This window comes from Poecilia formosa, unplaced genomic scaffold, assembly GCF_000485575.1.
Source record: "Poecilia formosa unplaced genomic scaffold, Poecilia_formosa-5.1.2 Scaffold45, whole genome shotgun sequence".
Classification (NCBI taxonomy): domain Eukaryota; kingdom Metazoa; phylum Chordata; class Actinopteri; order Cyprinodontiformes; family Poeciliidae; genus Poecilia; species Poecilia formosa.
In genome coordinates this window covers 302,839-324,029 of record NW_006799984.1, presented here as the reverse complement: position 1 = coordinate 324,029, position 21,191 = coordinate 302,839, and the positions used below count along the sequence as shown (strand labels likewise).

The window sequence follows — 21,191 nt, the reverse complement described above, 5'->3', positions numbered from 1 at the left end:
ATTGGTACTTAACACAACCCCAGTTCTGATGACGCTCTGGTAAAGCGCCCGTCCAGCAGTTTGTCCATCCAGCCGCTGAAGCAGCTCAGACACAAACCTGTACTGATACCACCAAAAAACAGCCAAACTCACCTCACATGACTCAGCTGAAACAAACTTTTCTGCCGAGTCATCGTCTTTAATATTCAGGTCGAGGTAAAGCCGAGCTGACAGGTGGCCTCACCACTGAATTATTTCAGTCCTCCCATTTTATGACAATCATTCAGGACAATTAAAAACTGAAACTCTGTTCCAAATTTCTAAAACAAACAGCTTGAGCCTAATTACTGAATGACGTGCAGAGACAGAGAGTTTCTAATAAATAAAGAAAAGCTGAAAAACATACAATTAAAAGCTACAAAACTGCTGAAATCCCTTAAGATTTCAGTAATCAAAACATATTTTCAGGTTAAGCTTTCTATGCATTTACATGTGAAAGGCATAAAAACAGTATTTGCACTCTAAAGCTGATTAAGGGACAATTTATGGCAAAAATCTTTGAACAAACAATGTTTGCAAAACTCAAATTAAATATGTTGTTCAGCTTTTGAGGTCAAGAGGTTTCACAAGTGATTTTATTCTCTTTAAAACCCTACAGCGACCTAAAAGTGCTGCAAAAGGATAAAGTATAAAGCAGAGGTGATTCTGCGCCTGGATGCTATTGATGTTTAAAACGTAATCTAGTGAATTAATGGTCTGAAACTCTCACAGACACTTTTTTATCCCACTGCGATGAGACGGGATGGGAACCGAGAGGAAACACAGAAACAAAGGAGGATTTGATAATAAAACGTTAAAATCTAGGCGAACAAGTACATAGAGTGAAGAAACTGCAATAAACGCATAACTTATGAAAGAGTTATTTAAGTATGTCATGAATTTACTAAAACTGGAATTCAACATGAGTAATTTATTAAATATAGAATTAATTTATGTGAGACCCTGGTGTCTGATTGGCTGTTTCAAGCAAATCGCAGTTACAGAAATAAATTTGCTTAATGGAAACACAGCAATTCTAATTTTTTCAATAAAATATTTTTGCAGTCGGTTGAACAGAAATATTTAGGTTAAATCGTAAAACTGTAATGGATTTTTTTTCTCATCGCACAACTCAATAGATCAACAACTGGATGTTGTCTACTTACGGAAAAGACAAAGATGATGGTTCTTTTTTTTTTTAACGATTTATTATTGTGAACTCGTGATTTTAATTGTTATACATAGCTCTTTTTTTAACATTTTCTCACATGTGTAATGGAAACCCAGCTACTGTTGGCTTTTCATCCAAAACAAGCTACTCCAAATCTGCTGCTTTCAATTCATGATTTAACAGTCATAGAGTAAATTTGGTCTTTCTCTCTGTGCATCTTCTAAAACAGAGTTTCTTTCTAAGGGTTTCCTCAGTGTGTGATGAAATATTTAGGGCTAAAGACGTGTGGGTGACATACAAAGGTCACCCAGAGCATCCACAACACAGACAGAGAGCTAGCCTTTAGCTCCGCTAAAAATAAAATGATTTCATCACCACACGAAACAACCTGCGTCCTTCTCTCCCCGCTTCTACTTCACTGGAATAAGATTATGGGTGCATCTAAAAAGAACGCCATCAATACGGGAAATGAGAGAGCTAATGAATTTACTGCAAACGTACAGCTGGATCCAGGCTTCTCACCAATAAAAGACAACAGACGGCGATGTTCAGTTATCTCTGTTGGCTCAGATTTCTGCTCTGCTATGTTTACGAGTCCAACAGCTGAATCCTGATAATCAGCACTGATTTCAAACAAAAAGATAAGCTTTTTGTTTTAAAAAAAAGCTTCCCATAGATAAAAGAAAATGTCTTTAAATTTAGTTTGTTTTCAGTTTCATTTGTTTTCAGGTAAATTTTCAGTAATTCTCATGACTCCAGAGGACACAACAGGGAAATCTTGAGTTATACACACTTTATAATGGAAAATATCTGCATAAACACAAATAAACAAACAAAAAATAGATTTCTGGGTGACTCATCTTGAATCAAACATTTTACATAAACTAAGCTAAGGTGATTTGTCTCACTTCCATATGTGGAACTAAATCAGAAATGTATCTGATAGTTTTCAAAGCGGCTGCAGTCTGAATGTCATGTTGCATTTATCTGACTTTTATGTCGCTGATGTTGGACATGCATCATAATTCTGCACCAGAAGAAGCCACACGCAGTAAATCTGGACGTAAACAAAGCATGAATGAAGCAGTGGATGAATGAGGTTAATCAATGGAAGAATAATGAAGAACTTGATTTAAGTACTTGTTATGATACTCCTGTTGCTCATCAACCATCCATCCATAAACAGCAGCATCCATCATTACTTCCATAAACAGAAAGCTGCTGTGTTATGGCTACATTCTTCTTCTGTGCATTGCTGTCACTTTTAATTATTAATATGAAAAACTATGCAGAAAAATCTGATTTCAGCATCAAGACTTGCTGTATGAACATAACCTAAGAGTTTAAGCAAAACTGTCCTGAATGTTTTGCTTAATCTAGAATCTAGACTGCAACACATAAACTAATGTTACCAGTGGAGAGGAGAAAGAATCTGGTTTGGCACTTTATAAAGATCAGTCTTAAAAACACAGTTACAGACAGAAGACTGTCGGCCCTAAATATGGCTACATGACCATGCTAAATGTTAACGTTTATGACAAGACAGCAAGAAAAACACAAGCAATATGGCTTTTGAAGAAAGCTTCTTTTTAAAAATGAACCACACAGCAAAACATGTAGTTAAAAACACAAAACCACAGGGTCAAGAAGAGAACTGGAGCGGTGATGATTTGGGTTTTTCACTGGATTCTGGAGTCAAATGTGAGGCCAACTCTATTATTTTCTTGAAAGAAAATAATAGGGGTTCCACAATGGCCTAGTCAAAGTACAGAATGATCAAAGCTGTATGGTGGGACCGTAAGGAAGCTGCAAATGTCAAAGAATTGAAACATTGGAAAGAGAAATGAACCAAAATTACTATAAACGAGGTGAGAGATAAAGAAAAATGTTTTAATACAGGATTAATTCTGTTACTCTGATTATATTTTTCTGTACAACCACTGTGCCTCAGAAAAATGGTGAAAAACAGCATTTCCAGAGGGTTTCAGAGTTCAATATACACACATGGAGAAGAAGCATTCAGCTTCTATTCACCACAAATCTGGAACAAACTTCCAGAAAACTGGAAAATATCCAAAACACTGACTTTCAATCAGGGCTAAAAACCCAGCTGTTTACAGCCTATCATTAGCATTAAATGCGTCTTTATTTCTTGTTCTATGATTGTTTCTGAAATGTTCTATGCAAACAAATTTGACTTAAATATTGACATTCAAGTCTTTTCCACAATGACATAAAGTGGAAAAGATCTTAGAAACGTTTTGAAAACATCTGAAGATGAGATTTCTTACCGTTGACACAGATCTCGTATGAAGAACACAACTCGTTCTCAAACAGGCAACCTGTCAGAGAAACAGAAGAATAAGATGCAAACGGATCAGTTTACTAAATTTATACCAATGCTGCATTATTTTTTTAATGCTGCATCACATATTATTGGTAGCAGAATATTAGGAGCTCAAATAGGAGATTTGTATGCAGTGATGCATACTTATAAAAAACAATAACTTGGTGTTTATTAGACCTGTAGGTCTGAAATGAGACACAGCTAGTCAGCTGAACCTGCTCTTTAGTTCTTCCATAAAAGAATCCATTTCCAAAACTTTCTAACCCAATTTCAGATTGTTTTTTGTTTTTTCATTTCCAGACAGCAATATGAGAGTTAATGACTTACTAAGACATCATCTCTGTTTTCAGCTGCAGCTTCTTATTGCTACATTCGTCAGCTGTGGGCAGTAAATGCTTGCAGTTATCCTAAATTAACTCTGGGGTGAGGAAGAACAGGATGATGCATCAGTCCAGCTCCTTCAGAGCTCTCTGGGGAGAGAAGAAGAATAGGCCATATTTTATTCTGCTCCGCTTACAGGAGACCTGGCAGAGAGCAGGACACCATCGCTGAGGTTTAATCTGCTTCCATAAAACAAACTGAAATCTTTCTGGATTTGGAATTATTTCTGAAAAATCTCCAGCATGCAACACACACTGGTTTTGTTCTTATGAGCATTTATAGTCTTTTAATCTGATTGTTTTGGATGCTATTGGACAGGATTGGGCGTTAGTATATTTTGGGAATAAACTGAGCTGAAACTGAGCCTCACACTAAACTGAAACAAAGATGGAGTTTTAATTCATTTATATTAAAAAAATGCAATATACTAAAAGAAAATTAAGGGGTCGTGTTATGTAAAATTGACTTTTTGGAGTGCTGCATCATCACAAAGCAGTTCTCCTCCGAGACTCCCCTACTCAGCTCCTTCAGACTAGCCAGCAACAATTAGCAAACACCTGGTGGAACTGCTGAGCTCATTATAGGAGCTGCTTCTCAGTGAAACGCTGTTAAAAACGTTGCTAAAGGGTTAATAGAGGAGTCATGTTGTGATGGCTTCCTGAAGGTGGAGTTTCAGAAAGGGCAGGAGCTTCTTAAAGACACAGAGGCCCAATTTCAAGACGTTAAATTACAAAGAAAAGTTTCTTTTCAGTCATATTTGATATATTCAGCATTTTTATAACTGAAGGTAACAAAGTTACCTGATTATGCTATAAAATGGCACTATCTGCCTAGAAAGCACAAAATACTGACCCTTTAAAACCTGATTTTAAACTTTCAATTTTAAACTTTCGTTACAATAAAAATCTGAAAAAAATGAATATGTATTCCTACCCCTCTACTCTGATACTCCTGCATAAAATCCAATCAAATTAGTAAAGTCCACCTGGTGTGTGTGTGTGTGTGTGTTGTCTGTTTAAAGATTATTATGCTCTGGGAAAAAATTCTGTAACTATTATATTATAATAAAGTGTTTATATTGTCACTTTTTATTCAAAGTGATTATAAACTTTATTAACTTGAAAAGCTGTGAATAGCTGTGCAAAAAAAGCTTTCAGAAATCAATCCGTATGACTATAGAAACGAAGGCCGTTAAGGTTAGCCTGAGAATAAACATCTATGCAAATTAAGAGATGCTGTAACCACGGCAACACCTGCTGCTCTCAGAAAGAAACTCTCTGTCTTTTCAGGGATCAAAGAGCAGCAGCGACCGCCAGGCTCCTGGTTTCACTACCAAGCAGCTGCACATGTTCACACCTGAGAGCCTGAACGCCACAAACTGCTGCAGGCGGCAGACAGAGAGCCTGCAGGAGGCACACTGATCTCAACTTTAGTAAAAACAGCTAATCCTTGAATTTTAGCCTCAAACAAGAACTCACTTTGCAAAAACTGTTATGTTTAATTAACCAGAGCCTTCAAACACTCACAAATGTGTTTTTATGATTCCATAGTAAGCTTTTCCAATCCTGTTTTCATTCCTGTCCTGATTATTACTGTGGGAGTGAACTCGCTGACCTCTGGGGTCATTTTCAGAAAATAACAGAATTTAATGAGGCGGTGAAGGAAGAACATCACACAAAAATCTGAAGGATTCATAGGACTAAAAATGTGATTATGTAAAAAAAAAAAAAGTCAAATGTATTAAAATCTCATTTCAGTCAGCTCTTGTAGCCCATTAATACTCAGAACAGTGTTGTGTTTTTTTCCATTAAGTATGGCTTATTTCTTGCAGTCCACAGAAAGAAAAATCCCATTTCACTCAAGAGAATAAATCTTTATTTTCAATTTTGCAAGCACCAAGTAATGAACTCAGAAAAACTGCACTTTTTATTTTTTGTAACTTTCCAACAGCGTCGCATTCCACAAAAGAATCTAAGAAAGCTGAAACATTAATAGGCGCAGGTCCATTGAATATTAAGGGAAAAAGTTTTAAAAATTAAAACTTTAAAAATTCAAAAATTATTCTGTCACCAATAAGTCTGAAAGTTAAATCCAAGTTTTGGCAATAAGCTCTTAAAAAAGACGTTCTTTTCTACCATCTTCCCCATGCAAGTTGAGGTTATAACAAACAACTGCTTCATGTAAATATAGAAAACCAAATTATTTTTATAAAATAATCCTCTAAGGGAATCAACATATGAATCCAAGAACTACTCTGTTAATTAAAGCGAACATGAATTAGTTTGTGACGGCTTCTTTCTCCAGTAAAGATGTATTTATGGAAATCATTTACAATAAGCTTTTTCATGTCGTTGAAATGAAAAACGGTTTGTTTTATTTGTGGACATCAGTATAAATAAACACGTTCATGCTTCACTGAAAGCAGAAATCTGACTTTCATTAGCAAAGCATTGAGCCACTGGTGTAGTGTTTGGATTAATTCCTGCAGAGCCGCATTAAAAGAGCAAAAATACACGAGATGGGAAAGGAATCCAAAGTGGCTTACCCAGAATAAAAAGGAATTATAATGTTGGAAAGACGAACGATGTAAGCCTATTTTGGCAGAAGGAAGGTCTTCTGACTTCCATCAGAATATTTACCAGCAGAAAAATGTATTAATTACAGTTTACACTGATATCCCAGTCTGAGAACTGGGTTAAGACAAAGACAAGAGAAGCGGATTGATTCAAATATGATTTTTTTTTTTCCAGCTGTTTTTGTCTGATTGATTCAAATATGATTTTTTTTTCAGCTGTTTTTGTCTGAGTGTCCAAACTTTTTGCCCTGGGGACCAAAACTGGCTAATTTAAATTACTGGCAGGCCATGAAATTCATTAAATTAAGAAAATCCAAAAATGTGTTTACTATAATTGTTTTACTTATTTAACCAGGTGAGTTATGGAAAACCAAATCTTATTTAAAATAATGGATCAAGCAGCAGTTTTAGTTTAATCTACACAAAAAATATATTTTTTTAATGAAATCTATACATCATTAAAAAATCCAAAATTATATTTTAAAAAAAGGGCTTCAGACTGTTTCCATTTCTTTTCTGTTTTGTTGGCCAAATGTTTAACATTGTTGAACTGTGGTCAGCGGCTGAACAAAACAATTTCAAGGGCCACAAACGGGCCCTGGGCCACACTTTGGACAGCATGGTCTGAGCTGAATAAGTGCTTTTAAACTGCAAACAAGCTAATTCATTATTATGTAGAACAATAAAGATGTTGCATAAAATAGAATAGCATTGCTTCTAATGCAACCTGCTGTTTTGTGGTACAGATTATTGAATCTGAGCCTTTCTGCAGCCAGGTGAAGCTCCGTCATTTTTCTCCACTCAGAGTTCCTGCTTCGGTTTTTCATCCTTTCTCTGCAGCCAGTTTTGTGCTGTGGGCCGCTGCCAGGACGGCCACGTTTCAATCAGCTTCACTCTGTGAGGGAACGGCGGCGTTCAGGCCACAGCCTCCTGGCAAGGCCTTTACAAACACTACGTTTCCCACAGTGCCGTCTGTCGCCTTGCGTCAAACACCTGCTTCACCTGGGGGAGAAATCTGACGGTCAGACTGACAGTGGCGACCTTGAATAGATTCGTTTTACATCTTGTGAAGCAGATCATTTAAAATATTTTCTATTTTGTCCATAGACTTGACAGTTCTTAACCTTTTTAAATAATAAAGAACCTGTAATGACTAACATTTATAAAATACATTAAGAAATAAATGTTTTTGGTGGAGGTGGATGGAAACATAGACATGAAGAAATGATACATTTTCACTTCACTGTCCAACATAAAAAACAGATTATTTTTCTTTTTTATGTTAGTATGACCAAGACATTATTATTATTATTAGATAAATGTTTTAATAATTAAAGTATTTGGTAGAATTGCCTTTTAATACTGTATTAATACTGAATTTGGAGAGAAAAATACAAACAATTGCTTAATATATTTTTTTAAATCTCTCTTTTCTTTCCTTTTCTTTCTTCCTGTTTTTTAATTCAGTAAATCAAAATAAAGTCATTTTAAGTGATCTAGAACAAGCAAAGTTTAATCCAGGGTCAGAGCCAGTGGATGGCAACGCCTGCAGTTCCCCTCCAAAACAGCTGATGGCAGCAATGAAATACGCTTAGACTGCATAAAATTATCAATAAATGTGAATATTTTTGACTTCAAGAAAACATTTTCTGTCTAGCTAATTATTTGGAAAATGCAGATATCAAACATCTCTTTATACAGTGTACCTAAGCAATGGATTGAACTTATATCCCACTGTTCCCGTCATATTGACTGGACAAAGTACTTGTCCAGGGTCGCAACATGTGAAAGTTGGAATTGGACCCAGAACCTTCCGATTGGAAGAAAAGTCCTCTACCCACTGAGCCAGTCACTCCAATTTTTTCTAAAGTTCACAGAAACAGACATCTTGATTCTAAATGAAAATGCCTGTAATGCACTGCTACTACCACAGGGGGCAGTAATGTAGTAATTTATTTGCCAAGAGGAAGAGAACTCAGAGACAAACACAAAGCCAAAAACTCACTTTTCCAAATATATTTGTGTGAAACTCCTTCAGACCTCTGTGCTGATTAATTCCTTCCTATTTTCAGGTTTCTCCTGAAAACACATCGTTTCCTCTGTGTTTATGTTTCTGGCTAGAGGACAAGAAACCAGAGACGCCAGAGTCATTAAAAAGCTTTTACCAACTTTGCAGTTTCATTTTCAGCTTTTCTAATGAACCTATCAAAGCATTTCCCCATGGCTGGTAAAACCGGCATGTCGTCCATGTCCGTGTTCCTGCACAAAGAATAGGCTCTCGCTCTGCTGGCCTCCTTTAAACATGTCCAATTATCCTTGGTGGCAGCTCTGGCAGAAACAATCAAACAGAATAGCATGCAACCAGAACATTAAGACAAGCATAAAAAAGTGAAGCATTTAGCAGAAAAAGCTGCACTTCGTAATTTTGCAGAGAAATCTATTTCTATATAAGATGTTGCTCATCCAGACTGCTTAAATTGGCAGATTTCTGTCTTTCAAAGCAACAAAATATTCATCCATCACGCCCCCTCACATTCATTTCTTGTGATCTTTTTTTTCCCTTTATTGCTACATCAAACTGTCAGGCTTTGTTTTCAGACTTGCTCTTATTGGACTCCTCTGATCTCAACAAGGTTAAGATAAAAACGTACCAGCTAAAAAGCAAACCATGGGATCCTTCATGCATGTGCATGTAAAGTAAAAACTTTGCACAAAAAAGTGCATCTGAAAAGAAAATTCAACACATCTCATCTGTTGTGTGGAAACTATTTTAAAGTGTAAACTTCCAGGAGTTACCAGCAAATCCAAGTATAATATAAAAGGAGGAGCAAACCCTGCAGGCTCAGAACGGATGCATGTTTTCTGGAGCTTTGATCAGAAACCAGAGATTTCAGTCAACACAGCCAGAGAAAGCAGCTTGCAGCAGGCAAGAACTCATCTGAGTGACAAGTTTTCCTCTAAAGCCATCGGCTTCAACACCAATAAACTGTTAGCTATTCAGGCAAGTAACCAATAAAGTAAACCATACATGGAACAGCAGCTAAATGTTAAGTTATATTTATGGGCAACATTTTTTAAAGATAAACACGTTATCCCTGGAAGCTCACAGGTTTAGAAAACAATAGTCTTGTTAGCGCTAAAGACAAATCTAAAACATTTCACAGAAGTTTATATAAAAATGAAAATCACAAACTTTTACTACTCCAATGCCACAACAGCAAACCTAACCTGACAGACAGGGCAAGGAGAGCATCAATTATAGAAGCAGCCATGGTGACTCTGGAGGTCAGGTGGGAATATCCGTCAACAGGACAACAAGCGATCTACAAAACCTTCCCTTTATAGGCGAGAGGCGAGAGGAAAGCCAGCTTGGATTGCTAGAAGCCAAGTAGGAGACATATTGACATAAGTTCCTCTGGTCAGATGAGACTAAACTTTGCGGCCTGAATGCTAAGCGTAAAATTCACCTCACTTGAGACATGGTGATGGCAGAATTATCCTGTGGGAATGCTTCTTTGTTCATGGGTAGCAATCCAAGAAGAAAATCTTTTAGAGGTGGAGGTTTACCGTCAAGTCAGACGATCCTAAACGAAGAGTCACAGCTACAGGTAAATGCTTTAGTACAGAGAGTGTGTTAAAATGGCCTAATCCAAACCCAGATTTATTAAGACTTCAATATTACTGAAGTTAAACATCAAAAGATCTGCAGCAGAAATGAAAGGTGGTTCTGCATAGAACTGACTCTGGATCATAAATCCAATCTAGTTTGTAAAAATCTGGTTGTAGTTTATGCCTTGCTTTGTCATCTAACCAGAGTTAAAACAAACAACCTCTAAGAATATCATCTTGTCATGAGTTGTTCTGAGCATTTCTGCTTTTGATTTGCTTCTGTGTTAACGTGCATCTACTGTTTACCTCTAGTTTGCTTTTTATTTAACTATATTTCCTAAAATCATCTCCTTCAGAAATGCTGCAGCAAACTTTAGATAAATCTGACATTTTTACTCATTCAGCAACTCTGCAGCTTTCCACCAAGCTGGCCAGCAAGTCATCACATATGAAATGGTAATGAGCGTTGCCTAGGTGACGGTCACACCAGATCAAGCAGTGTCAGCCTTATTTAGGTCCAAGTTAATGATTAAGAAGTCCCACAGCTGAGCCTGTCCCATCTTTCAGTCCAGAAGGAAACCAGAAGGAAACTGAATCAGCGTCTGGGTCGGTGTTTACCGAACAAACACCATCTGATCGGTCAGCACCACACCGCAAATACAGATCACATATTCATGCAGAAAGGAAGATTGGTAACTGAAGCCTAGAACAACAGTTTTTCTTATAATGACCTAATGAGGAGGAAGTAGGGATATAGTGGAAAGCAGAAACAAATTATAAATGAAATCAAAAACAAAGTTGCTGGTGAGGTGGCAAAGAAAAGCACAAATTGAAGAAACAAAAATGAAACAACAAAAACTCAATATGTTCACACAACAGGCGAGCATACTGAAAAAAATGACAACCAGCTGCACTAAATCATGCAATGTGCATATTAATGCATATTAAGGAATACTTAGTGTCTGAACTATTAAAATAGGCAGTGAAAAGCTTTTTTAGACGAGGTTTCATGTATTTGCAGATGGTTGTGATCCCTGAACCTTCATGAATACCAGACATCCAGAAGCTTTCAAGTTTTTCAGTTGAATTTTCCCAGTTATATGAAGTTCTGAGTCAGTTTCAACTTTATGTATTCAGCTAATGCTAACGTAAACATGCTGACTGTAAACATTTGGCATTCACAAAATGCTAAATGTTAACATTAAACAAATGTTTACATTAGCATTACGCATGCTAATGTAAACATGCTAACATACATTAGCATGGGTTTTTAGGTATATAAGACAAAACAAAACTGAAACTGGGCAGAACAAAAGTCAATAAGGACAATATTAATACTAAAAATATATTTTTTAATAAATTGCAAGTGACTCAGGAAAAAAAAATATTTTTTTTTATTAGAAAAAAATTATTTGCATCACCACCCTGAAAAAATGGAACATGTATAGTTTATCACCAATTTAATGTAATTAGAAGGCCTTTCTAAGGATTAGTTTTTGCTATAAACAAAAACAAATAATCTACTCTGAAGGTTTTCTTTATTTAGAAAGGGAAATGATTAAAAAGCAACAACTGAAAGTCATTCCATGCAGCAGTAATAACAAAAATATAAAATCTTAACATCGTCATTCCTGAAGCCAAGCTGGATGACTTTACAGTTTCTGTTCAGCAGGTCACTACAGAGCACGATCATTTTATTTCTGTTTTACCATTTCCAGTCAGTAGAAAGCTCTCACTATGCATCCATTTATAAAACTAAAAAAATAAAAATAAAAAAACCTTGCAAATCAAAGTTTATTTTGATCCATTCTGAAGAAAGAATCCACATAAAACCTGTTGCAGTAGGATCACAATAAACCCTGCATGGATTTCTAGATGACTTTGACTCAGTTATTGGAGTTTTATGTTGTACAGAAGACGAGGAAAGCAGGGAAACTACTGGGTCACGATATCCTCACTGCTGCGGTTCCCTGAAGCCAAATTATTCCACTTTAAAATAGTGTTTGAATATTATTTTCACAAGGTCACGGTGAGTCATATTTGATTAAAAACTAATATACACAACCCACTGGGGACAACGTGACCCACTTACTTTTAATGTTAATGAAATGCTTAAGTTTAGGATCTTTCTATGAGGAGAATTTTAAAAACTTCTACAAAATATGTTGATTTTATGAATGTAATGATAACATTTACTTTATTTTTTATGCTTATATCATTGCAACTATGTGAAACACCCAAAAGAGAACTGATTTAATTTTGTACTCTATCTTTTTTACTCTTGAATAGAAGAGGATGACTCTATTGCTGAGCTTCTGCTGACCTACTTAAACATTTTTTCACATTTTAATATAATTAGAGTGAATTTTAAAAATATTACACAGCTTTTTCCTGCATAACTAAGTTTGCAGCACATCTTTCTTTCCAAGCATCCATCCAAACTTCATTTATTCATCCATCCATCCACTTTTTCACACATGCATGCATTCATCCTGCTCAAATGTCTGGCTTGGTTTGATATGAAAAAGCAACATCTGTCCTCTGACCTGCAGCTACATGGCTGCTACTTCTCCAAAAATGACAGATTTGATGTGTGAGCTACTAATAGGAAATAAAGCAAAGAAAATGGTAAAGCTGAGTGAATTAATTACTTGTTACAAATGTACACTACGAAAACACAAAATATTACCAAGTGTTGTCTAGTTAGACAAAAGTAATTTAGAAATAACGTTTTTAACAAGATAGAGAAGTTTGCTTTAGGTCAGTAATTACTTAATATTGATATAAAAAAAAGAACTATCTCCATTTGCAGATTATCTCACTTATGACATGATAACTGAAATAATCTGCCAGTGGATCTAGTACTTTTTTATCAATTTTAAGGAATTCCTGATTTAAAGCAAGCTACTGTAAGTTGCTTGTAAGCTAGTTTTGTCTTAATTCAAGTGTGCTAAAATATTTACATTATAAACTAGGTCAATGTAGATCTAGATCAGTGTTTCTCAAACCTTTTCAGGCCAAGGACCACTTACCCCATTTAACAAACATTCAAGGAGTATCTAACTTGAAACTGCCCCGCAATAACACAACATCTCAATATATACAACCTGAAATAAAAATATTAGTCTCATTAACTCTTGTTCCTCCTAAAGTGAAGCTGTTTTGTAAATGTGACTGGCCTTGATAAAACCATGAACATGTCTATTCAGGACGTTTTCAGTTATTTACAAATTCTCAACGTATGGATTCTAAGCTTTCAAATGATAGGAAACGCATGGAAATGAAAAAAGTTCGTTGCACTACAAGTGTTGTGAGCACTAATAAAATTTATGGCTATTTGTAATTTAGAAGCATAATAACAGAAAAATAGACCTGAGTTGCTTTGGCAAAAACAAATCTTTTCTTTCAGCCAGTAGATAGTCCAACATAAATAATTTTATTTTAGATGTTATGGTGCAGCTAGTCGGCGTGGCGGAGCTCTATTCACCGCCTCAACCTGCATGTAGCATTCAGACACCGCAGACAGAGATCTGCATGCTTGTATATATCGTAATACTGTTCAAAAACAAAGGTTCTGCAACTCACCCTGAGAAACTCTCCACCGGTATCTTCAGGCTTTCTTTTTAGTGACCCGGTCTTAAGCCATTTGTTATTTTCAAACACAATTCTCCGGTAAGCTAACAGTAGCGTTGCGCTTGCTTCTTCCTCTTCTTTTCTATAATGGCGGACCGCAAGCCACTTCAAGGCACATACTGCCACCTACTGTAGCGTGTAGCAACACTACTTCCCACCCATTAAATTCTATTTTTAAAATTTTGAATTGTGAAAATAAATAAATAACACTATAAATATCCTCTATACTTCCTTCAGTTCACAAAATTCCTCAAAGACTTCATTCCTGTTCTATTCCTCTTAGCGTCGCACTTTGAGCTAACTAAACGTCACGGAAAATAAACGGTTGTTTACGTGCAGTACCTCGCAGACCACTAAGGGGCGCCCGCGGACCATCAGTTTGAGACAGACAGGAAATGTAACTACAGTTATAAATCACTGCATGCTGTGTATAAAATCTACATTGTTTTATTTCCAAACATGACCTACAGATCTTGACTTTATGACTTTAGTGACTCGTCTCCTCAGTAGACTGAAGCAGCCGTACTCTCAGCGAGCTTCTTATATAATCTGAGGAAGAGCGCAGGATGATGAAGATGGTGATGATGAGGAGGAGGGTCTCCCTGTGAGCAGCTTCTCCCAGCTCGGTCTCTTCCTCCCTGCATCACTCACCCTGCAGCCTCCACACGGTGAAGTCAGTGGGGCAATGTTAGGTATCATCTATAAATAGATGGTTTTTGTGCCAGAGACGTCATAAACTCGCACTTCAAATTTCCGATCAATATCTGCATCTGTAAGGAAGGAACGACGGAAACCGGAGTGTGTGCCGTCTCGTTTCTCATTGATTTGGCAGTAATGGATGTTTTCTCTTCATTGCAACAGTTTGCAATTTAAAATTTTATACAAACTCTATTTTCTAGAAACATCTTTGTATAAGTCACCAGTCTACAGTGATTTTTGTTTACTTGTATATAAAAATAAAACTTTTCTTATTTCATTAGAGAGGTTTGGTAACTTTATTCAAGTCCTAAAATTTGTAATTAAATTTTTCAGACAAACTACATTTTGGCCACATTTTCAAACATTTTAATTTATGCATTAAATTTGTACCATCCATTATTAGTTATTTAATTTTTATGCAACTTAATCTTGGTCTTTATCCTGTACTGATTCTAGATTTTTTGCACTTTAATTTAAAATTTTGTTTACATTTTTTTGCACATTTCATTTAACTTAAGTGATAATGTTTCTTGCAATTATTCCTGCTATCCCACACACACGCATTCATACAGAGTTGTGCGTGTGTGTGTGTGTTCATTTATTATTTAACATTTTTGTTGCTCATTCATTATAGATTCAGATTGTTGCTTTTCATTAAAAATATTTTTAAAGTGTTTGCTTGTTTAAATATATGAAATTGATGTCATTATTAAAATACATATTATATTTTTTTCATTTGTCCAACTTACTTTTCAAGGTTTATTACAATAAATCTCGAAAATATATATTTTACGTTTTTGATGCTTTTAGATTGTTGCTTAAAATAAATTATATGTTTCCACATTTTAAAAAGTGTAATAGTAAATAATGTGATCTATTATTATGACTAACAGTTCTGCCTCCTGACGGTGATGAAGGCTCATATCCAGATTTTTGCACATTTTCCCTGACCTCTCGCTCCTCAGGCTCAGGGCTCCTGATTTTCCTGCCAGGTTGTGATCTGCGGAGGATTACTGTCGCGAAATGAATTACAGATCCACCGTGTTTGTTTTTCTCCGGCTCAGGTGAAGCCCGTCGCTTCCTGATCCAGTGTTGACACAGATCAGCACAAACACGTCTGGATTTGTCAGGTTCAGTAATAAAAACCTCTGCAGCTGCAGCTCCGGCTCTGCTTGTCATTAATAATCATATTTTGATTTAAAACTCACCGATTCTCCTGTCAGCAGCAGCAGGGGAGCAGAGCGGGGAAGCGATGAGGAGGAGGAGGACGAGAAGGAAGGAGGAAGGCAGGGAATCCATTTTTCGGCTGGGTTTATGTTCTCCGGGGGGTTTAAAAGGCCATCGGTTTCAGCGGGGTCTGCTGGGTCTGTCCTGCCGTCCAGAGCGGCCCCTCCCTGGCTGGAGGAGGCTGGATGGATGCTGGGGGAGAGCAGAGAGGATGCAGGGCGTTTCTGCTGCTGGAGGCTCAGCGGCTCACAGCATCATCATCACGGAAGCGCTTCCGACTGAAACCTTTCACAATAAACCTCACGCTCCTAGAATGTTCTTCTCCATAAATTTATTCTCTAATAGCTTAAAAAGAAGAAGGATGATGAGACTTTTGAATCATTTCTGTAGACTTTGTTTCCAAACATCGATGCATCAGTCCGGCTTTGAATCAGATCTGGACATGAAAGAGAACCTAAATAAGTTGGAAAACAGCAGATTTTATTTTTTTTTTCTTTTCAGTACTTTTCAAAAACTCAAGGCAGATTTACATATGGTTTGCACATATTTTATTTGCACATTTGTAAGCAAATAATAACACAAGAACCGTTGCATCATATGTAGTTTTGACTCAGATAATGAAGCTTTAAAGCTGATGTGAGATCAGTTCTGACCCAGTTTGTGGATGTCATTCCTTCCTGCTTGCAGTCAGCCAGCATTCAAGGCTCCAACACCCAGTAACTAACACACTGCTTCTAAAAACAAATTAAGTTCAGTTGTGTTGAAACAGAATAACACCTAAAACATGAAGGACACCTGTGACTTTGGACACAACCTTGAAATTTTAGATGATTTTTTTATTTTTATTTTTTTCATGATGTCACCAATTTAAGGGGTGAGTTTTAAATGTTTTATGTCCAAAGGTGCACCTCCAGTTATCTCAGGTTTTGTGAAATAAGCAGAATCTTGCAAAGCCTTGATATTATGCAGGCTGGACTGACTGAGGGAATAAAAACATATTTAAAAAATTATCCCTCTTTAATTAAACTATCCCTAAACAAATAGGATTAACTTCTGTCCTTTTACAGAAAAAAGATGAGTCAGATTCACCATCTTTCCATTTTGAGAGTAAAAACCTGTTTTTCCTGGTTAAAAATATGATGTTAAAAATTAAACTGGTCTTGCTACATTTTAGCTGTTCATATTTCAAAATGAGGGCTGCACAGTGGCGCAGTTAGTAGAGCTGTTGCAAGAAGGTTCTGGGTTTGATTCCCGGCCCGGGTCTTTCTGCATGGAGTTTGCATGTTCTCCCTGTGCATGGTGGGTTTTCTCCGGGTACTCCGGTTTCCTCCCACAGTCCAAAAACATGTCAGGTTAATTGGCCTCTCCAAATTGCCCCTAGGTGTGAGTGTGTGTGTGCATGGTTGTGTGTCTCTGTGTTGCCCTGCGACAGACTGGCGACCTGTCCAGGGTGACCCCGCCTCTCGCCCGGAACGATAGCTGGAGAGGCACCAGCAATCCTCTAGACCCCATTAAGGGACAAGGGTGTAAAGAAAATGGATGGATATTTCAAAATGAAAAAACACTTCAAGATGACACACATTATGTGTCGATGTGTGAAGAAATGTCAAAGAAAGTGACGGTCAGCACATTGGGAGGGAACGCTGAAACAGTTCCCTGATTGCTTAAACATTGAGCAACGTCTCTGCAGAAACAGGAACAAAAACTGGAATCGCATCGAAATAACTTTGTAAGAGTACATTTGATAAATATTTGCTGCAGAATCAAATAAAGTGCTTGTTAGTCTAACAACCTTAATTCTGTCATACATCTATCAGGAAGCCTCAATTGCACAATTTGTACAAAGATTATAAGAATGTAAAAAAATGAAAAATAAGAATTTAATGCTTACATTAAACATAAATAAATAAATACACTGGACTTTGACTGCTGTACAGGCCCTGATGACATCCTGACCCCACTTTTCTCAGTTTGCAGAAATGAGGACCAGATGTTGATCAACGGCTCATCCAAACATTTTGGGTTAGCAAAAGGTCAGAGGGGCGGACCAGAACCAGAACCAGTTTCAGGGAAAAGGAAAGTGAAGCTTTAATTCTGTCCAAGATCTCCAGGATGAAGGAAACGTTCAGGTTTCTGGTGGTTTTGGTTCCTCTGCTGGTTTCTGTGGAGCGCTCAGGTAAGTCCAAATATAAATGTATTCAGCCAGACTTTCAGCTTAGCATGACAAAAAGACAAAATCTGTGGGGCTCAAAACCTTTTCAAAACGCAGCGCAAAACTTTCTCCTCTACGTTTTCTTTTTTTCTACAGCTGAGCAATCACAAAATCATTTTAGGCAGAACAGTAGCAGAAAAAGTTAAATCTGTTAAGTATTGTTAAAGGTTACACACAAAAGTGTACAAAAATTAATCTTGTGAATACAAAACATACAAAATAAATTTAAAAGTACAAAACAGTAACAGGTACATAAAAATACTGTTCAAACCAACAGTACAGTATTCCTCTCTGTAACCTGCAACCTGAGTGAAGGACCACAATAAAAATCCACTCCTGGTTTTCTTATGTTTTTATCCTCTGTGAAATTTAATTTCATGAAATGCTAATGTAATTTTTTACAATCAATAAAATTATATTGTTAATGCTAATTGTAATAGTGTTATAATAATAGAAGAAAACAGCTCTGTTTTACCGTCAGCTGTCAAATAGAAGCAAACCTCCACAGATTCATGTTTGCTCGTTCAAAGGTTTGCCTAAAAATTGCGTAACACATAAATTTTCTCCTGTGTTGAAATCCTGGGTACTCCTCTGATGGACATGACAAAAACAGGCCCGAAAGTAAAAACTCAAAGTTCTGCAGAAACTGACTGCAGAATTATCCTGATGGAACAGAAACTTTGAACAAACAGATACAATGTTTCGTCCTAGTCTTCTTTTAATGAATAAATATGTTTGTGTGTGTGCAGAGTGTGTGCGGTGCTTTGGTTCCTTCGACCTGACCACAGGTGAGTGCAGTGAAGATCTGGGTGATGTGAACGAAGATGACTGCTGTCAGAACTCCCAATACGGCTACGAAGCAGAAGATGGATCGTGTCGTTCCTGTGGGTAAGTAGAGTCGCTCGTTTCCACTCAGCGGTGTGGAACAGGTCGTGTGGTTCGGTATGCCGTTTCAAGGTCCGGCATATTCAGGAGAGCTTCCACCACCAACTGGACCCAAATACCAAATGTTGCACCATATTAGATGACAAACCTGGCCCATTAGTGTGTGTTGTGCTTGTTGCTAGCAGTGCCGTTTCTCTCCTGCATTCAGCAGACTGTGTTGTTTGACGCCAGTAGCTCCATCCTAACTGTACTGAGCGATTGATGATCTACAACTGAAGGGAGTCCAGGGCTGGTGATCTATGGGTCTTTCCTCAGACCTGAACCTTCAGTCACATACAGACAGTTACAAAGTCGGCGTTCTGTCAGCTGAAGAACAGTTCCAGGATTAAAGAACTAGATCTATTCAAACCCATATGTGAGCTTGAATAGGCTCCCTGTAGCTGAATAGACTGTAAAATACAGTTATTAGTTTAGACATCACTGAAGAGTTTAGCACCACAACATGCTCTCCCAGAACCAGGACCAAACCTGGAGAAGCAGCATCATTTTCTACGTACCACAAATCTGGAACAAACTTCAATAAACTGTACTTGTCCTGAAACCAAACATTTGTTAAAAAATAAAATAAACTTGTGCTTCCAGTCCACCTACATGGTCTCCCTGGACGTCTTGGTCATTCTGCAATGTTCTGTGTGGAGCGGGCGTGAAACAGAGAAGCAGGAAGTGTCATGGCTTTGGAGAGTGTGAGAACCCTCAGGACACACTGCAGACAGATGTGTGCAGCGGCATCTGCTGCAATGGTATGTAAATACTCAAAAGTTATATGAGAAAGACCGAAAGACTCTATAGCTTGATTCCTTAATGTACTGTTTATCATGTATTTTTGAGTAAGATAAGGGCTGGGAGTTATGGAACCCCTGGACTCCATGTTCAGTCTCCTGTGGAGGAAGAGGAACCCGAACGAGACAGAGAGTCTGCTCCAGTCCTCCTGAGTGTCGCTCAGCCTGCACTGGCCCTGAAGAAGAGAAAGAGTCCTGTGAGGCCAGCAACAGGTGTCCAGGTGAGGTCGGCTCTATTTTCAGCTCCAAGACAATGTAATGTTCAGATAAATTATCAAAAGGTCCAGGAAAGCCAACCCAGACATCTTTATCAATGGACCCCAGTCCTCCTCAGGGTTCACTGTCCTGCATGTGTTAAGCACATTGAAGAACCAGGGTTGGTAACAGTGGGTCCAAAGTGTTTATGTAGCAAGATCAGGATTTATTCTACCCTTTAAGTTAATTAAATGTTGCCACAGTCTCTGTGTTCTTCTGTTTTATGGTTCAGTCCATGGAAGTTGGTCGAGTTGGGAAGCTTGGTCACAGTGCTCTGGTTCATGTATCACTGACCAACACATGCCCACAAGAGTCCGACAGCGCACCTGCTCCAACCCAGCCCCCTCTGCTGACACCGTGCCACCAGGCAACAACTGTCCTGGTGATGCTCTTGAGACGCAGGACTGCAGCGAGATCCCTAATTGTCCAGGTAAGAAGGGAAGCACACTGATGACCTAATCTCTTACATAGCAGTAGGAAGCAGTAAGCTAAGATTTACTTTTTCTTCAGTGGACGGCAACTGGGGGTTCTGGTTTCCACCTGGCCCGTGCTCCGTCTCTTGTGGAGAGGGTCTGCAGCTGTCAATTAGGCGGTGTGACAGCCCTAGCCCTAAATATGGTGGCAAATATTGTGAGGGAACAAGCACTCGGAGCAGCGTCTGTAGTAGTCCCTGTCCTGGTAAGCCACAAACACGCACATTATTAAATCTACAACACTCAAATGCAAACATGCTGTGAATATCATCGTCTTTCAGTCCATGGAGTCTGGTCCGGTTGGTCAAACTGGGGCGACTGTTCATCTTCCTGCATCCCACCTGGCAGAGCTTCATTGAGAACGCGCCATCGATCTTGTTCTAACCCGGCCCCATCGTTGAACCCACCTGGTAATGAATGCCAAGGTGACAACTCCCAAACGGAGCACTGCAACCACCTCCCTCATTGTCCAGGTATACCTGCCTGCCTCTTTAAATATGACCACTAACATGTACCCAATAACATCCACAGGTGTACCGACAGAGCTCATCCCGACCGCCAGCTGATCAACCAAAAAGTTCCCTACCTGGAACTTCAGTGTCCATCTGGTGCAATCATAGGTTTCCCATGGCAGCCAGTCTCAGATCAAAAATACATTTAAATAGTCCCTCTAAATGGCCCTTAGGAGTTTCTACATGCATGGATGAATGTTTAACCTGTATCTCCAAGTGGAGAAGGTGCCTAACATCCTGGAGGCAACTTCTCCAGGATGTTAGGTTTTTGCCAACTGAAAATAAACACCAATCTCCCAATGATCCTATAGAACACATGTGTCAAACTCAAGGCCCACGGGCCACATGTGGCCCG

The 21,191-nt window shown here is 37.9% G+C and overlaps 2 protein-coding genes across 2 annotated transcripts in view; one reads left to right on the top strand and one right to left on the bottom strand.

The window, feature by feature from the left end:
- LOC103138025 (receptor-type tyrosine-protein phosphatase N2-like) overlaps positions 1–15,933 on the bottom strand; it is a 166,319-nt gene extending 150,386 nt beyond the window's left edge. The window contains exons 1-2 of the mRNA XM_016671468.1: positions 15,642–15,933; positions 3,481–3,531 (exon numbers count right to left, since the gene is read on the bottom strand). Coding sequence (XP_016526954.1) covers positions 3,481–3,531; positions 15,642–15,732 — 142 coding nt within the window. The 5' untranslated portion in view covers positions 15,733–15,933. The remainder of the gene's footprint in view (positions 1–3,480; positions 3,532–15,641) is intronic.
- Positions 15,934–17,610: 1,677 nt separating this feature from the next.
- LOC103137955 (properdin) overlaps positions 17,611–21,191 on the top strand; it is an 11,507-nt gene continuing 7,926 nt past the window's right edge. The window contains exons 1-7 of the mRNA XM_007551980.2: positions 17,611–17,836; positions 18,622–18,760; positions 19,400–19,557; positions 19,650–19,817; positions 20,084–20,281; positions 20,362–20,529; positions 20,606–20,797. Of these exons, the coding sequence (XP_007552042.1) occupies positions 17,773–17,836; positions 18,622–18,760; positions 19,400–19,557; positions 19,650–19,817; positions 20,084–20,281; positions 20,362–20,529; positions 20,606–20,797 (1,087 nt within the window). The 5' untranslated portion in view covers positions 17,611–17,772. The remainder of the gene's footprint in view (positions 17,837–18,621; positions 18,761–19,399; positions 19,558–19,649; positions 19,818–20,083; positions 20,282–20,361; positions 20,530–20,605; positions 20,798–21,191) is intronic.